This window comes from Sarcophilus harrisii, chromosome 4 (genome assembly GCF_902635505.1).
Source record: "Sarcophilus harrisii chromosome 4, mSarHar1.11, whole genome shotgun sequence".
Lineage (NCBI taxonomy): Eukaryota > Metazoa > Chordata > Mammalia > Dasyuromorphia > Dasyuridae > Sarcophilus > Sarcophilus harrisii.
The window spans coordinates 123,915,007-123,927,769 of record NC_045429.1 but is presented as its reverse complement, the minus strand read 5'-3'; the positions used below and the strand labels follow the sequence as shown (position 1 = coordinate 123,927,769).

Here is a 12,763-nt window from a genome sequence, read left to right as displayed (position 1 = left end):
TTCAAAGGTAGCAGGTTTGTTATTGCAAAAAACTTTCAAGCATTATTGTACAGGTGATTCCTGTTTGGGTTTGGGTTGGACTAGATTATCTCAAGTCCCTTATATTTTTGGGAATCTATAACTGCTGTTATAACATGAGCAGATGGAGAGACAAATACTGACAGGAACAAACTGTGAATGCAAGGTCATATTAAAAGATGATTTTGAAGTAGAAGGTTCCCACTTTCCATAATAGTCTAACTTGCCCATATAGAAACCAATTATCTCCAGGTATAAGGTGAAGAACATTAACTCCTTTGAAAGAAAATTTCAATGTTTAATCCTGATTATAGCTTATCCTTGTAGTAATAAGTGTAAATGATTTACCAAAATAGTAGCAGAATTCAACTAACATTTTTCCAAATTCTTAGCTCTACAGTCTGAATTACTGGAAAAAAAAACAGTTTACCTGATGTTCCCTGCACATGAAATTTCATCTCCCTCATCTCTATGTCTTTGTATTAGATACGCAGATTGTATTAGCCTCCATACCTGTAATGTTTTCTTTGTCTCCCAGAATCTGGAGCTCCTTCCAAGACTCAGCTAAGGGTGTTATTTCTTACACTAGGACTTTGTTGATCTATTTCTGCTGTCTCCACTCCACCCCTGCCCTACTATCACTCTGTACACATTTTGCATTGATTTATTCATAGACATCTTCCCCCTTCTCCCAAACCAATAGAATTTAAGTGCCTTGAAGGCATGGTCTGTTTCATTTTTTTCTTTGTGTTTTTGGCATCTAGGATAGACCCTGGCCCAAGATACATAATAAATTTTTGCTAGTCAAAGTAAATATGAAGGATAAATTAAATAATTTTGCCCCAAAGTCTGTAAAATGAATTATTGAACTTCAAAATTAGGTTGCATTTCACTTAGGATTTTTAACTTTGTAAGATGTGCATTAGCCATTCTGACCTACATTTTTAGTCTATGATATTGCAGAATGATTCACACCTGAATGAAAATGGGATTTATTTGATAGAGTATCCTGGGCACTATTTTAAAATCACCTCATTTAAAAAAAGTCTCATGACACAGATGTCACAACATCGATAAAATGAGATTTACACTATAGAGGCAATATAATAGAAAATTATGAATAGCTATATTAATAGTTATTTTTATAACAAAAAAAGTCACTCTCAAATGAGAGAGGAAAAAAAAGCTACAAATAGGGTATAATGAATGTTAACTTGGATAGCACCAGAACCTGCTGGAATTGGAAACAAATTCTAGGATGGGGTTATAAGCCCTCAATGCCTGCCTTTCACAATCAATCTCAGTTTCAAATTAATAAGTCTCAGCAGAGTAAAGGGCATTCTTTCAGACTGCACAGGAAATGAGATTGCATGACTATATAGATGTAGAAAAATGACAGTGTGCACAGAAAAGACTAATGGAAAAGTTTAATATATACTCTCATATATTCTATTGCCTTTAATTTTTAGTGCATAAATAGATGGTGACTTTTTTTTAGTATGCCTCATTTTAAGGAAACCTCATATAAAAATCTATAAAATCTAAAAATCTACAAAAATTTATAAAACTGGTAAATTATCAGATTAAAAATCACTTTTAAATGATTTAAGAAGGATTCGTTGTTAGCTTCCTTATTAAAAAAGAAAAGCTTCTTTGGTGTGCTAGGAATATTAGCTATAGAAAACATAATAAGAAAAGAATTCATGCAATTACCAAGATGAATTCAGAAAGGCCTAGAGAGACTTACATGAACTGATGCTAAATGAAGTGAATAGAACCAAGACAACATTGTACAGAGCAACAAGATTACATGATAATCAATTCTGATGGACATGGTTCTTTCCAACAACGAGGTGACTCAGGCCAATTCCAATGGAATTATGACAGAGAGAGCCATCTACATTCAGAAAGAGGACTATGGGGACTGAATGTGGATCACAACATAGTACTTTCACCTTTTTTATTGTTGTTTGCTTGCTTTTGTTTTCTTTTTCATTTTTCCCCTTTTTTATCTGATTTTTCTTGTGCAGCATTATGAATGTGGAAATATGTATAGAAGAATTACACATGTGTGACATAGATTACTTGCTTTTAGGGGTGGGCATGGGAGGAAAAGAGGGAGAAAAAATTTGAAACACAAAGTTTTGCACAAGTGAATGCTGAAAACTATCTTTGCATGTATTTTGAAAATAAAAAAGCTATTATTTAAAAAAGAAAAGAATTCATGAATTGAATATTTTTAAAAACATGTTTTAGTGCATTGTAGCAAATGCAAGCACTAGCCTGTATTGTAATGAATAGTCCTCCCATAGTCAGGAGAGCCAAGATTCCTAGTGTGAGAAGGGCCAAGGATGGACTGGAATCCTTCCAAGTACTTGATTATGTGGGCTGACATGCCTGACTTTCCTTAAATCTTTGGAAGGTACTCTTCTTATGTATATATGCTAATTTGGTGTTCATGGCATGAGTTTCAGAAATAGAAAAAATTTAGCTACAATAAAAGTTGTATTGGTCACTATCACATAATTCACGGATAAAGATGCTTTGTCTATAATTAACTTGTTAGTTTTTCACTTTGCTAGTCAAATGGAGAAGGCTCTAAAAGAGAAATTCTCCAGAACTGAGAACTCATTTCTGAGCCTTTGAAACCAATTGAAAAGGCAGCTAGGATCATTTTGGAACACCTGTCAGCATTTCTATTTATGGCTGATTGAGTCAGTTCTTGCTCAGGATGCTCGTGACCCAAAGATTCCACAGGACAGCTGCTTTGTGACAGATGTTTGCCTCAAAGAAATAAGGGTACCTTTTGCTGGCAGTTTTAGGTCATAGAATAAAGCACAGCAGAGGCTGATTTATCCTTGTGTTCTTTGATTTGAATTCCCCAGGTAAGTACTTGGATTCACCACCCAGGCTGGAAGACCAACTGTCAGCAAAGCATCTGAGAAGAAAGGATTTCAGGATTCCTGTACAGTGATGACTGCCTTCTTGCAAAGTAGACTTGATACAATTTAAATATCTTATTCGATTATGTTTTCATTTGTCCATGTAGCTAAGAAACAGGCTAAGTGTATCTTGGTTGAACACATTTTCCCTAAATTTGCCCATTGGATTCATTTAAACTTTTTCCTGTTACTGTTACAAGGTATATTTGAATACTAGGAGTCACACTTCTTGACTCATCTGACATTGCACTTGGAGAGCTAGGGTGAGACAGATGCAGGTGAGAGAAAGTCAACTTATGGATGATGGGAGAAAGGAAAAATGAGAAGACATGGATAAGGATACTCATATAGAGAAAGCAGAGCTTGGATTAAGACTAGACAGAATGAGAATCAACATAGGGGAGGGAGACACAAATACAAAAGTGCGATTAATACCAGACCTCAAGGAGTCTGCCTTCTAATAGGAAAATGGGAGGGATGTTTTGCTTTGAAAATCAGAGTTGTTGAATATGATCATAAGAGAATTCATTGATAAATTCTTTTTAGTAGCAATGGAGGTATCGATTTGATTGTGGTTCCTGGAGGAAAGATTGTAATGGAGACAAGGGTAATATACATATAAGGGGAAGAAGATAGTTGGGGTGGAAAGTAGATTGTTGGTGGGGCTGGTCAGATAGAGTAGGCTTTTTAGCTATGTGATTTTGTACTGATGCTGGGTCAAGTATGACAGTGCCAGCCCTAGGGTGGGCATTCCAAAGCTGAGTAGGTTGTCCTATTGGATATGGTGTCTGGAAGTCCAGTAGTCTAGAGAAGAGTTTCTTAAACTTTTTCCATTCATGGGCCCTATTTACCTGAGAAAATTTTACATGGTCCCACTGATATAGATATATAGGTGTTTAATTATTTGACTCACTGAATGATATAATTCTCATCTCTTATTATCTCTCCCTCTTCTGAGACAGATTTTATTTTTAAATAATATTTTATTTTCCCCCAATTATAGATTAAAACAGTTTTTTACTTTGGATTTCTGGAGCCTGCTAGCCACAGAAGGCCATCTGACCATGTGCATGAAAATCTATGTAAGATATGTTTATCCCTTGACTTTTGTCCTTTTTTCCTTCGATAGATTAATGATGATAAATAAGTTTAAATTATTAGGTCTTGGAAGATTCTGGGAAGAGTAGGTTGGCAAATTTCAAGCTCTCCCAATTTCCCCCATAAATAGGGAAAAAATGTGTCTCAGGATGAACATAGACTCATAAAAAAATTAAGACTTGGGATAAAAAAGAAATCCTCATGATACAATCCAAGACGATCTGAAGAAAAACTGGAGAAGATCCTAAAGAAAGATCCAGGCCCAGATTAACCGACTTGAAGTGCAAACACCTCCAGGGTAGCTTCACAAAAATAACAAATTGGGTGCCCTTGGGCTAAGTGGGTATGGCTAGAACCTTAGCAGGAACCACAGAAACTTTCACCTCCTGGATTGTTTGTGGTCAGGTCTGAGTCTTGGAAGACTGAGTGAATCTGGGCTGATTAGGAATACCAGGGCCATCTGTGCTGATAAGACATTGCCCTGGGAGAGAAGGAACCAGTCTACCCCGAGTACAGAGGTAGCCGGGCAGGGATGCTGCTGCCTGCAGGCACTTGTTGAAGGGTAGAGCTTAAGTTTGGGGTTCCTTATCAGAGGGGAGAGCTTAAGTGAAGCTAGAGATACCATCTCATTCCCCCTCCTCCCCCAGGATTAGAGATGCTTATACTAACATTTATTTATTTACTTACTTACATACTTATTCATCCATCTATTTGTCTGTCCGGTCTGTCTGTCTGTCTGTCTATCCATCTATTTGCTGAGGCATTTGGGGTTAAGTGACTTGCCCAGAGTCACACAACCAGGAAGTATTATGTGTCTGAGATCTGATTTTTTCTTTTTACATGGAAAATTTGTAGCAGATGCTTAAGATTAACATCTACAACACAGCACCTCGAAACAAAGATTGGGACAGAGGTAAGATAAAAAATTTGTCATACAAATAAGGTGCAGAGGAAGAATTGACATAAAGGCATTAAAAGGGGGAGGAGGATTCTCTCCTCATATTTTCACATTGGGAATGGGTTAAACAGGAACACTACATACATAGCACCCCCCAAAATCTACAAAGAAATAGGGGGAAGGGATGTGTGGACAGGGAAGCAAAAGGTAAGGGAAGAATATAAAGGAGGGATCCATGGGTGGGGGGGAGGTTAAGTAATGGCAAGGCAAGTTAGGATTAGAATTAAAGCAAAGGGTTAGCAGGATAGGAAAGATATGTGTGTGACTATGTGTAGGGATATGTGTGTAAGTGTATGTATGTGTATATATACGTGTATACATAAATATACTCCTTCTTAATTATAACTTGCTTGGGGGTGGGGAGGGATGAAAGGGGAAAAAGAATAAAATAAAAAAGTGTGCAACAAAGACAAAGAACATTTTATAAGGAAGTAAGGAAAAGATGGACACTTGTGAATATAATTTCTTCTACTAAGATATATACTTTCTTGAACTGATATTTGTTTTTATATATTTTGAATCCTGTGTGATGTTCTGCTGGGCACATGACAGTGTTCTCTTTTGTTTCATTTTGTTTTGTATTTTTTTCTGTTTTTCTTTTTTCTTATTCTGTTTCTTTAAATAAAATAAATTTGAGGAAAAATGATTGGGCCTTCCTCAAAATGCACAAATAAATGTGAGACAATCCTGTACTCCAAAGATCTGTCTATATAGTAGTTTCTAGATCCATAAAAAAACTTCAAACCCTGAAACAGCCCCTCTTCCTCAAATCAGTGTTAATCACCTAACACATTAGTATTGATGCTGGCTGATTGCATGCAAACTAATGCAAAATACCATGTACATGCTGCAGGAACACAATTACCATCTCTGCAATAACAGGGACCTTTCCCCTTAACAATACAGAGATCACTGATAAACATTTGCACAAGACCAATGCTTATTTTGCTGTCCAAATTTACTTCCACCCTTGAGGGGTCTGCTGACAGCTTGGCTGTTATTATGAAAGCATGGTAGAAAGAAGTCAGCCTCAGCATAAAGCACATACTGACCTGGGAGCTCAGGAATGCATGCTAACCCAGCGTTTCCTATAGCTTTCCAGGAAAAAAAATAGTCTAATTGCTTTTACAAAGTTTGCCTTCCTTAATTCCACCCACACTTGCCCATTCTGTCTTGAGAGCCATCTTTGTCTTCTCTTCTTTCTTCTGCTACTCCCCACAAGAAAACAGAAGCTCTAGTCTGGAGTAATAACATTTATTTGTGAGTGCCCCAAAAGCACGTGGTAAGGAAAGTCAAGTAATAGGATGTTTTATGAGACAGAACATACTTATTCAGTGTCTTTTAGAAATTTTGTCCTATTTCCCTTCGGCCTTTACTAGTTGGCAGAGTTTGAGTTTTAGCTTCTTTTTGCTACTTACTACTCACTGAATGTGATACTGGAGAAGTTATTTGCTTGCTTTTCCGCTAAATGGGAATAAGGCTCCTTATATTAACAACTTCACAGGACTGTTTTGATGGTTAAATGAGATAATGTATGTGTAATTACTTTTTGTTTCCTTTATGGAATAGGAAGAGGTCTTTCCTGCTCTGGGTCCCTCTCCCCTTCCCTTCTCCAGCTTGTTAGTAACTTCCTGCTGAGGTAACTCTCCATCTATTCTCTCTCTCTATATATCTTATTTGTACACTGTTGCTTGCATGTTGCCTTCCCAGTTAGATTGTAAACTCCTTTAAATCAGAGACTATAACTTTTCTTTTTATTCTCAGTGCTTATAGTGTCTGGCATAATATAGGTGCTTAAATATTTGTTGACTGATATATTTCTCATATTTCTCATAAATCTAAATCAGATTTTATTTTTAAAATAACATTTCCTCCCAGTTACAGATTAAAACATTTTTTTAGACTTTTTTTTAATATTTAAGTTTCAAATTATATTTTTTCCTCTCTCCCTCTTCTCTCCCTTCTCTGAGATGGTAAGCAAATAGATGTAGGTTATATATGTGTAATAATGTAAACATTTCCATATTAGTCTGAGACAGATTTTAAATTGATTGAGTTTGGGATTCTTTATAAGGTTTAAGTTTTTAAGTACTACTTACAAGTTCCTTACTTAAAGAGATATATTTCAAATATAATTTTAGTGAAAGATATGGTAAACATCAAAACTGATATAACTGATTCAGGAAAATAATTAACATTTATTCAGATTGTCCTAAATGTCTTAGTTTAGTTTTAAGCTTTAATAATTTAAAACTGCACTGAGACATTTGGGACATCCTATATTATACTCTAGTGTAATATATACATACATGAGTATTCTCTCTCTCTCTCTCTTCATATACATGCATAGTCTGAAGGACACAGAATAAACATGCTTTTCCCATTTATTTATTTCATATTGTTGTTGTTTTCCATAGAAATTATGTATATGACTCGCCACACCCCTCTCCAAAAATTATTTTTCTAATTTATCTTCTTGCAAAATGTATTGTAAATAATAGAATGCACTCAAAACTAAGGCTTTATAATATTCTTTCACAGGCTCTCATACTCTTTCAAATTAAATTCTACTATTTAGCTCAGAAAATGGAGACTGTGAAAAATAAAATATAAATAAAAAAGATGGTAGCCATAGTCATAGATGTTAATTTCAGGGCTAAAATTTTTCTGAAATGTTGAAAAATCTTACAGTGTCAGAGCCTGAAGGTCCCTTAGAGATTATTTGGTGCATCCATTTAGTTTTTCAGATGAGCAAGATGAATCTCAGAAAGATGAAACAATAGTTAGTATTAGAATTGAAATGAGAACCCAAATTTCTGATCCATTAGCTCTCAATGAGCTAAGTAAGAAGTTGAGCTTGGGGAGACAACATGTGGCCATATGGGTATATGCCTGATAGAAATAAGGTGACTTTAGAAGGAAATCTCTGGCAACTTGAGTTTTATAGGAAATCAGGAATTTTGAAAACTAGAAGTAAGGAAACAGTATATTTCAAGTAAAGGAAAAAGGCAATGTAAAAAGCATGGAGGTAGAAAAGAGGACAATTATATATAAAAATTGCTTCCTTTAGTAAAATTGCTATCTTTTAAGTATGAATATTAACTTCTTTCAGATCCTACTCCCAATGTTAACCTACACCATGCTATTTTTCATGATTAAAGGATAATAAAAAAAAAACCTGTTTTTGTTCATAGTGCTTCCTTTCCCTATTTTCATCCATCACTGCCTATTTACAACCTGCCTATCTTTCAAGCTTATCTCTTAATGGCAATACCTCGATGAAATTTCTCTAATCCCTCCAGTCAGAGATCATCACTACCATATTAATGTGTATGAAGAGGGAAAAAATGGGGGGTACTTCTACTTTGCCTCACAGAGTTTGAAATTATAGGCTTTTTAGTTTTATAGTCAGTCTACTTCACTTTAATCAAACATCTTTCTATATTCTTTTCTGTCACATGTAGAAGAGAATTCAAAGACTATTAAAATAATTCTCATTATACCAAATGAAAATATACTTTAAAATCTGAGAATATTGTGACTCATTATCAAAAATAGTATGTGATCTCTTTTATTTGGGTTCTACCAAAGAATTCTGAGGTTCTGGAATCATTTGGCTGTACAAATAGCATTTGTACACAAGAAAATCTCTTTCCTTGCATTCATCAGGTCAGGGTTTCTTCCCCCATGTATAGAATCATAGAATCTCAGAACTGAAAGGACCTTGGAGGATATCTTAGAGGACAACCTATGGGATGGCCTCAGGTAAAATTGTGAAATAGAAATTTCTCAGTAGGTTTTCATGTCTATCCATCATTGTCATCTTTTAGGTACCAAAATTTGCCATTGTCTTATCCCCTAACCCTTATCAAAGTCTTCTCTCAAGAAAGGACATGATATTGGTCATTTATGCTTCAGCACGTGCCAACGTGCGACATCTCCTGGTGGGATGTTCATTTTTAGAGCACATTTGTAAGTGTAGAATGTCCTAAGAAAGGAATTTTTTCTCTCCAGAGCAAATAGGGGTCGCAAAGACTTTTCCCAGTACTTCTGAAATAATTTCTACTCTACATCTACTATGGATGTATACCATATCCAAGCCCAGAAAGAAAATCCTGAAACAAGCCCCAGGATTATCTGATTTTTTGACATTAAGTCCTGTCTCACCTAATGTCATTAATTGGATCCACTAAATTTTACAACAGAATTTCAGAGATTTGCAGTGGGGGTTACTTGTAAGGTTATTTGCAAACTGATGTTGGTTGGTATAACCTTATGTGGAATACACATGAATTTACATTGTGTCTAGGTCCAATTTCCATTTGCCTTTCATTATAGTCATCTAGTTAGTGTAGTCTGAGGAATGTCCAATATACAACTTACATTCCAATCTATGGTAACAAAGAAAGGATGACGCTTAATTTCTTCTACTCCATCAAGGCCAGCACCTGCAACAATAAAGCAAAGATTGAATACTGCAGTAAAAACAGAATGGTGTTTTCTTTCTGATAACTAGAAATGTGGCAATCAGACTGTTTCAAAAAAAGGGTGCTTTATATAAGATGTTCTGTCTTGTGTAATCGGGGTTCTTGCTCCCAGCTGCGCACCTTTATCAATTTTATGTTTTGCTTCTGAGGAAATATGAACAGATGGGTGAAAAGATCTGGGGTGGGGTGCCCAGTCATTCTGAAGAGATTTGCATTTTTAATTTTTGCAAGAGAATCTCAAAATGAGAGGGAATACTGCTAATGAAAATGTAACAAAAGCAGAGAGGTTACCTTGAAAATTGTATTAAGTGCATGAAAACTATCAAGTGCAAAATGGGATTTTTTTTTTGTCTTTGTTGTTTAGTCACAACTCTTCATTACCAAATTTGGGGTTTTCTTGGCAAAGATACTGAAATTATTTGCCATTTTCTTTCCCATCTCATTTTATAGATGATGAGGAAATTGAGGCAAACAGGGTTGAGTGCCTTGCCCAGGGTCACACATATATTCCTATGATGCCAGATTTGAACTCAGGAGGATGAATCTTCCTAATTTTAAGGTTCAGCACTCTATCCATTGTGCTACCTTCAACTAAATCTTATATGACATGGTCTCATAATCTTTAGTCTCCCAATTACCTTGAGTTACCTTCTTCTGGATATACTCTAGTTCTATATTTTCTAAAATGTGACTCCCAGAACTGACCATGATATTCTATATGTGATATAATCTGAGTACTTTCACCTTCCTAGTGCTAGACATGATGCAAAGATTGATTGTTTTAACTTCATTCAGTGCCAAATAATACTATTGACTCATATTAGGTTTCAACTTCTATGAAATTAGATCTTTTCTTTTCTTTCTTTTTTTTTAAAGATATGAACTATTTCTGAACATAAAGATATGATCCTGCTTCTACTACCTTGTAGTTGTGTAGCTAATTTTTTGAATCCCTAAATATTAGTGCTTTTCCCTTGAAGGCTGCATTCTATCTAATGTGGATACATTTCTTATTTATCTATTATATACATATTATCTTCTCCAATTATAATGTGGGCTCCTTTAGGGCAAGGAGTAGTCTTGTTACTTCTTTTATTTCTAGTGCTTAGCACAGTGCCTGGTACATAATGAGAACTTAATATATTTTAAAACATTTATTGATTGAACCATTTATTTTTTAAAACCTTGTCTTATTAATATGGTTTACTATTTTAAACTTGTTGAGATTTTTTGGGGGGGATCTTGTCTCTGTCAACCAATATGTTAGTTATGCCTCCTTACTTTATTTCAATAGTGAATTTAATATTGTCTACATCTTCGTCCAAGTCATTGATAAAAACATTCAAAGAACAGGACCAAGGACAGATCCCAGGAAAACTACTAGAAACCTGCTTTGAAGCTGACATCAAGCTATCAATCACTACTGATTTTGGGTCTAATCAACCCATGAGTTCTAAATCTAACTAATTATACTATTATCATGTCTTTATAATCTTCCATCATTTTCATGAGGTTATCATGAAAAAAAAAACTAATCAGATGCTTTGTCAGAATTCTGGTATAGTATATCTATAATGTACTCCTTGTCTTCCAGGTTAATAACTTTGTCAGGAAAGGAAATGAAGATAATCTGGCATATCTTGTTCTTGATTATTCCTTTTAGAGATCATTTGTTTTCTTTCCAAATACTCATAATTAATCCTTTTGAAAATTTTAAAAAATGATTTTGTCAGGATAGAATGGCAGCTCCTCAGTTTAAATTTGCTCCTTCCTTTTTTTTTTTTTTTTTTTAAAAATTGGGATATTTGCCTATTTCCTGTCTTGTGAAACCTTAATTTTTACCTTGACTTTTCAGTGATCATCAACATAGATTTGTTTATAATTTGCATCATTTTTTTTAGGACTTTTGAATATATTTCACACAGAACTTGTAGTTAGAACTTACTGCTTCTAGGTGTTTTCACTCTTTCCTCACTTAATCTAATTGTTGAATTTCTGTTAATTAATTGTGATTACTGGTACTTCTGATGAGTATCTTCCACCCATCAGTCTTATCTGTTTATTAATTTGTCTCTTCACTTTCTGCTAAAAGCTCCAGATTTGCAAGTTTTCAAATAAGATATTTTTACTGAACTTTGTTCAATCAGGTTGGAGAAATCTTGGGATATTCTCTGTCATATCATGAATCAATGCCTTTGGGAAATATTTTATATAGAGAACTAATAGACTCAGAGTACAGACTGAACCCTACTTTTTCTTTTTCTTATTTTTTTTTCAGAACTTGGCTAATGCAGAAATTTGTCTTGCATGGCTTTCTATTTGCAGTGGACTTTTTATCTCTTCCCTACTCAATGAGTGAAGAGGGTATGTGGAAGAAGGGAATATAGAACTGCAAATAAAAAATAAAACTGAACTTTAAAAACAACCTTATATTCCTATTTTTTTATCATCAACAAAGAACCACTTTGATCCATTTCAGCAAGAAGTAGCCAGCAGCTATGACTCATTTCTTTTTCTGCTGATCTTTAAGAGATGACATTCTTCTGACTCTTTTCTCATCACCCTTCCTCAGACTATAAAAAGGTGCTTCTCCTGCATAGTTCAACTCTATGCCCTATGGATACAGGCTCAAACTATTATATTATAAACATTTGAAGTCCTTTCTCTTTTTAATTTTCCTGTGTTACATCTGCCATTTATCATGGTTTTTCAAAAATTATTAATACTAGCTTGACAATTATATCCATCAGTTCTTTTTAGCACCTTGGGCTCCATGTGTAGAAACCTGAACTCACTGATAGAACTCTCATTGACTAGGTCACATAGGGTTAAGGACTCAAATATATATGTATTCTTTAGTCATGGAAAGCCAGATTAATAATAAGAGCTAGCACTTATAAAGTATTTTAACGTTTAAAAGTAATTTATGTCTAAATCATTTGATCCTCAAAACAATCTTATAAGATAGGCTCTATTTTTACCTCCATTTTATAGAGGAAAGAGTCACAGGGTGGTCAAGTGATTTGCTAGTTAAGTGTCATAGGCAGTATTCTAGCTCAGTTCTTTAGCCACCAAGTCCTGGGTTCGAAATTAATCTTTAGTTGATTCGCTAAAAATACTAGGGATTCCTTTCTCCAGTAAATTATTTTCTTTTCAGTTCTGTCTTAAAGATTCCAATTCTTATCTTTGAACAAATAATATGTGATAAAATAGTCTTTTGTGCATACTTTCTTTTAATAATTAAACTTAACATGTTTAAC

The 12,763-nt window shown here is 34.6% G+C and overlaps 1 protein-coding gene across 3 annotated transcripts in view; it reads right to left on the bottom strand.

Annotated features, from left to right (window-relative positions):
• Positions 1-12,763, bottom strand: part of RPS6KA2 (ribosomal protein S6 kinase A2) — a 504,379-nt gene that overhangs the window by 59,944 nt on the left and 431,672 nt on the right. For all 3 annotated transcript variants that reach the window (XM_031937506.1, XM_023503337.2, XM_003769607.3), the window contains one exon: positions 9,400-9,464. In XM_031937506.1, the coding sequence (XP_031793366.1) occupies positions 9,400-9,464 (65 nt within the window). The remainder of the gene's footprint in view (positions 1-9,399; positions 9,465-12,763) is intronic.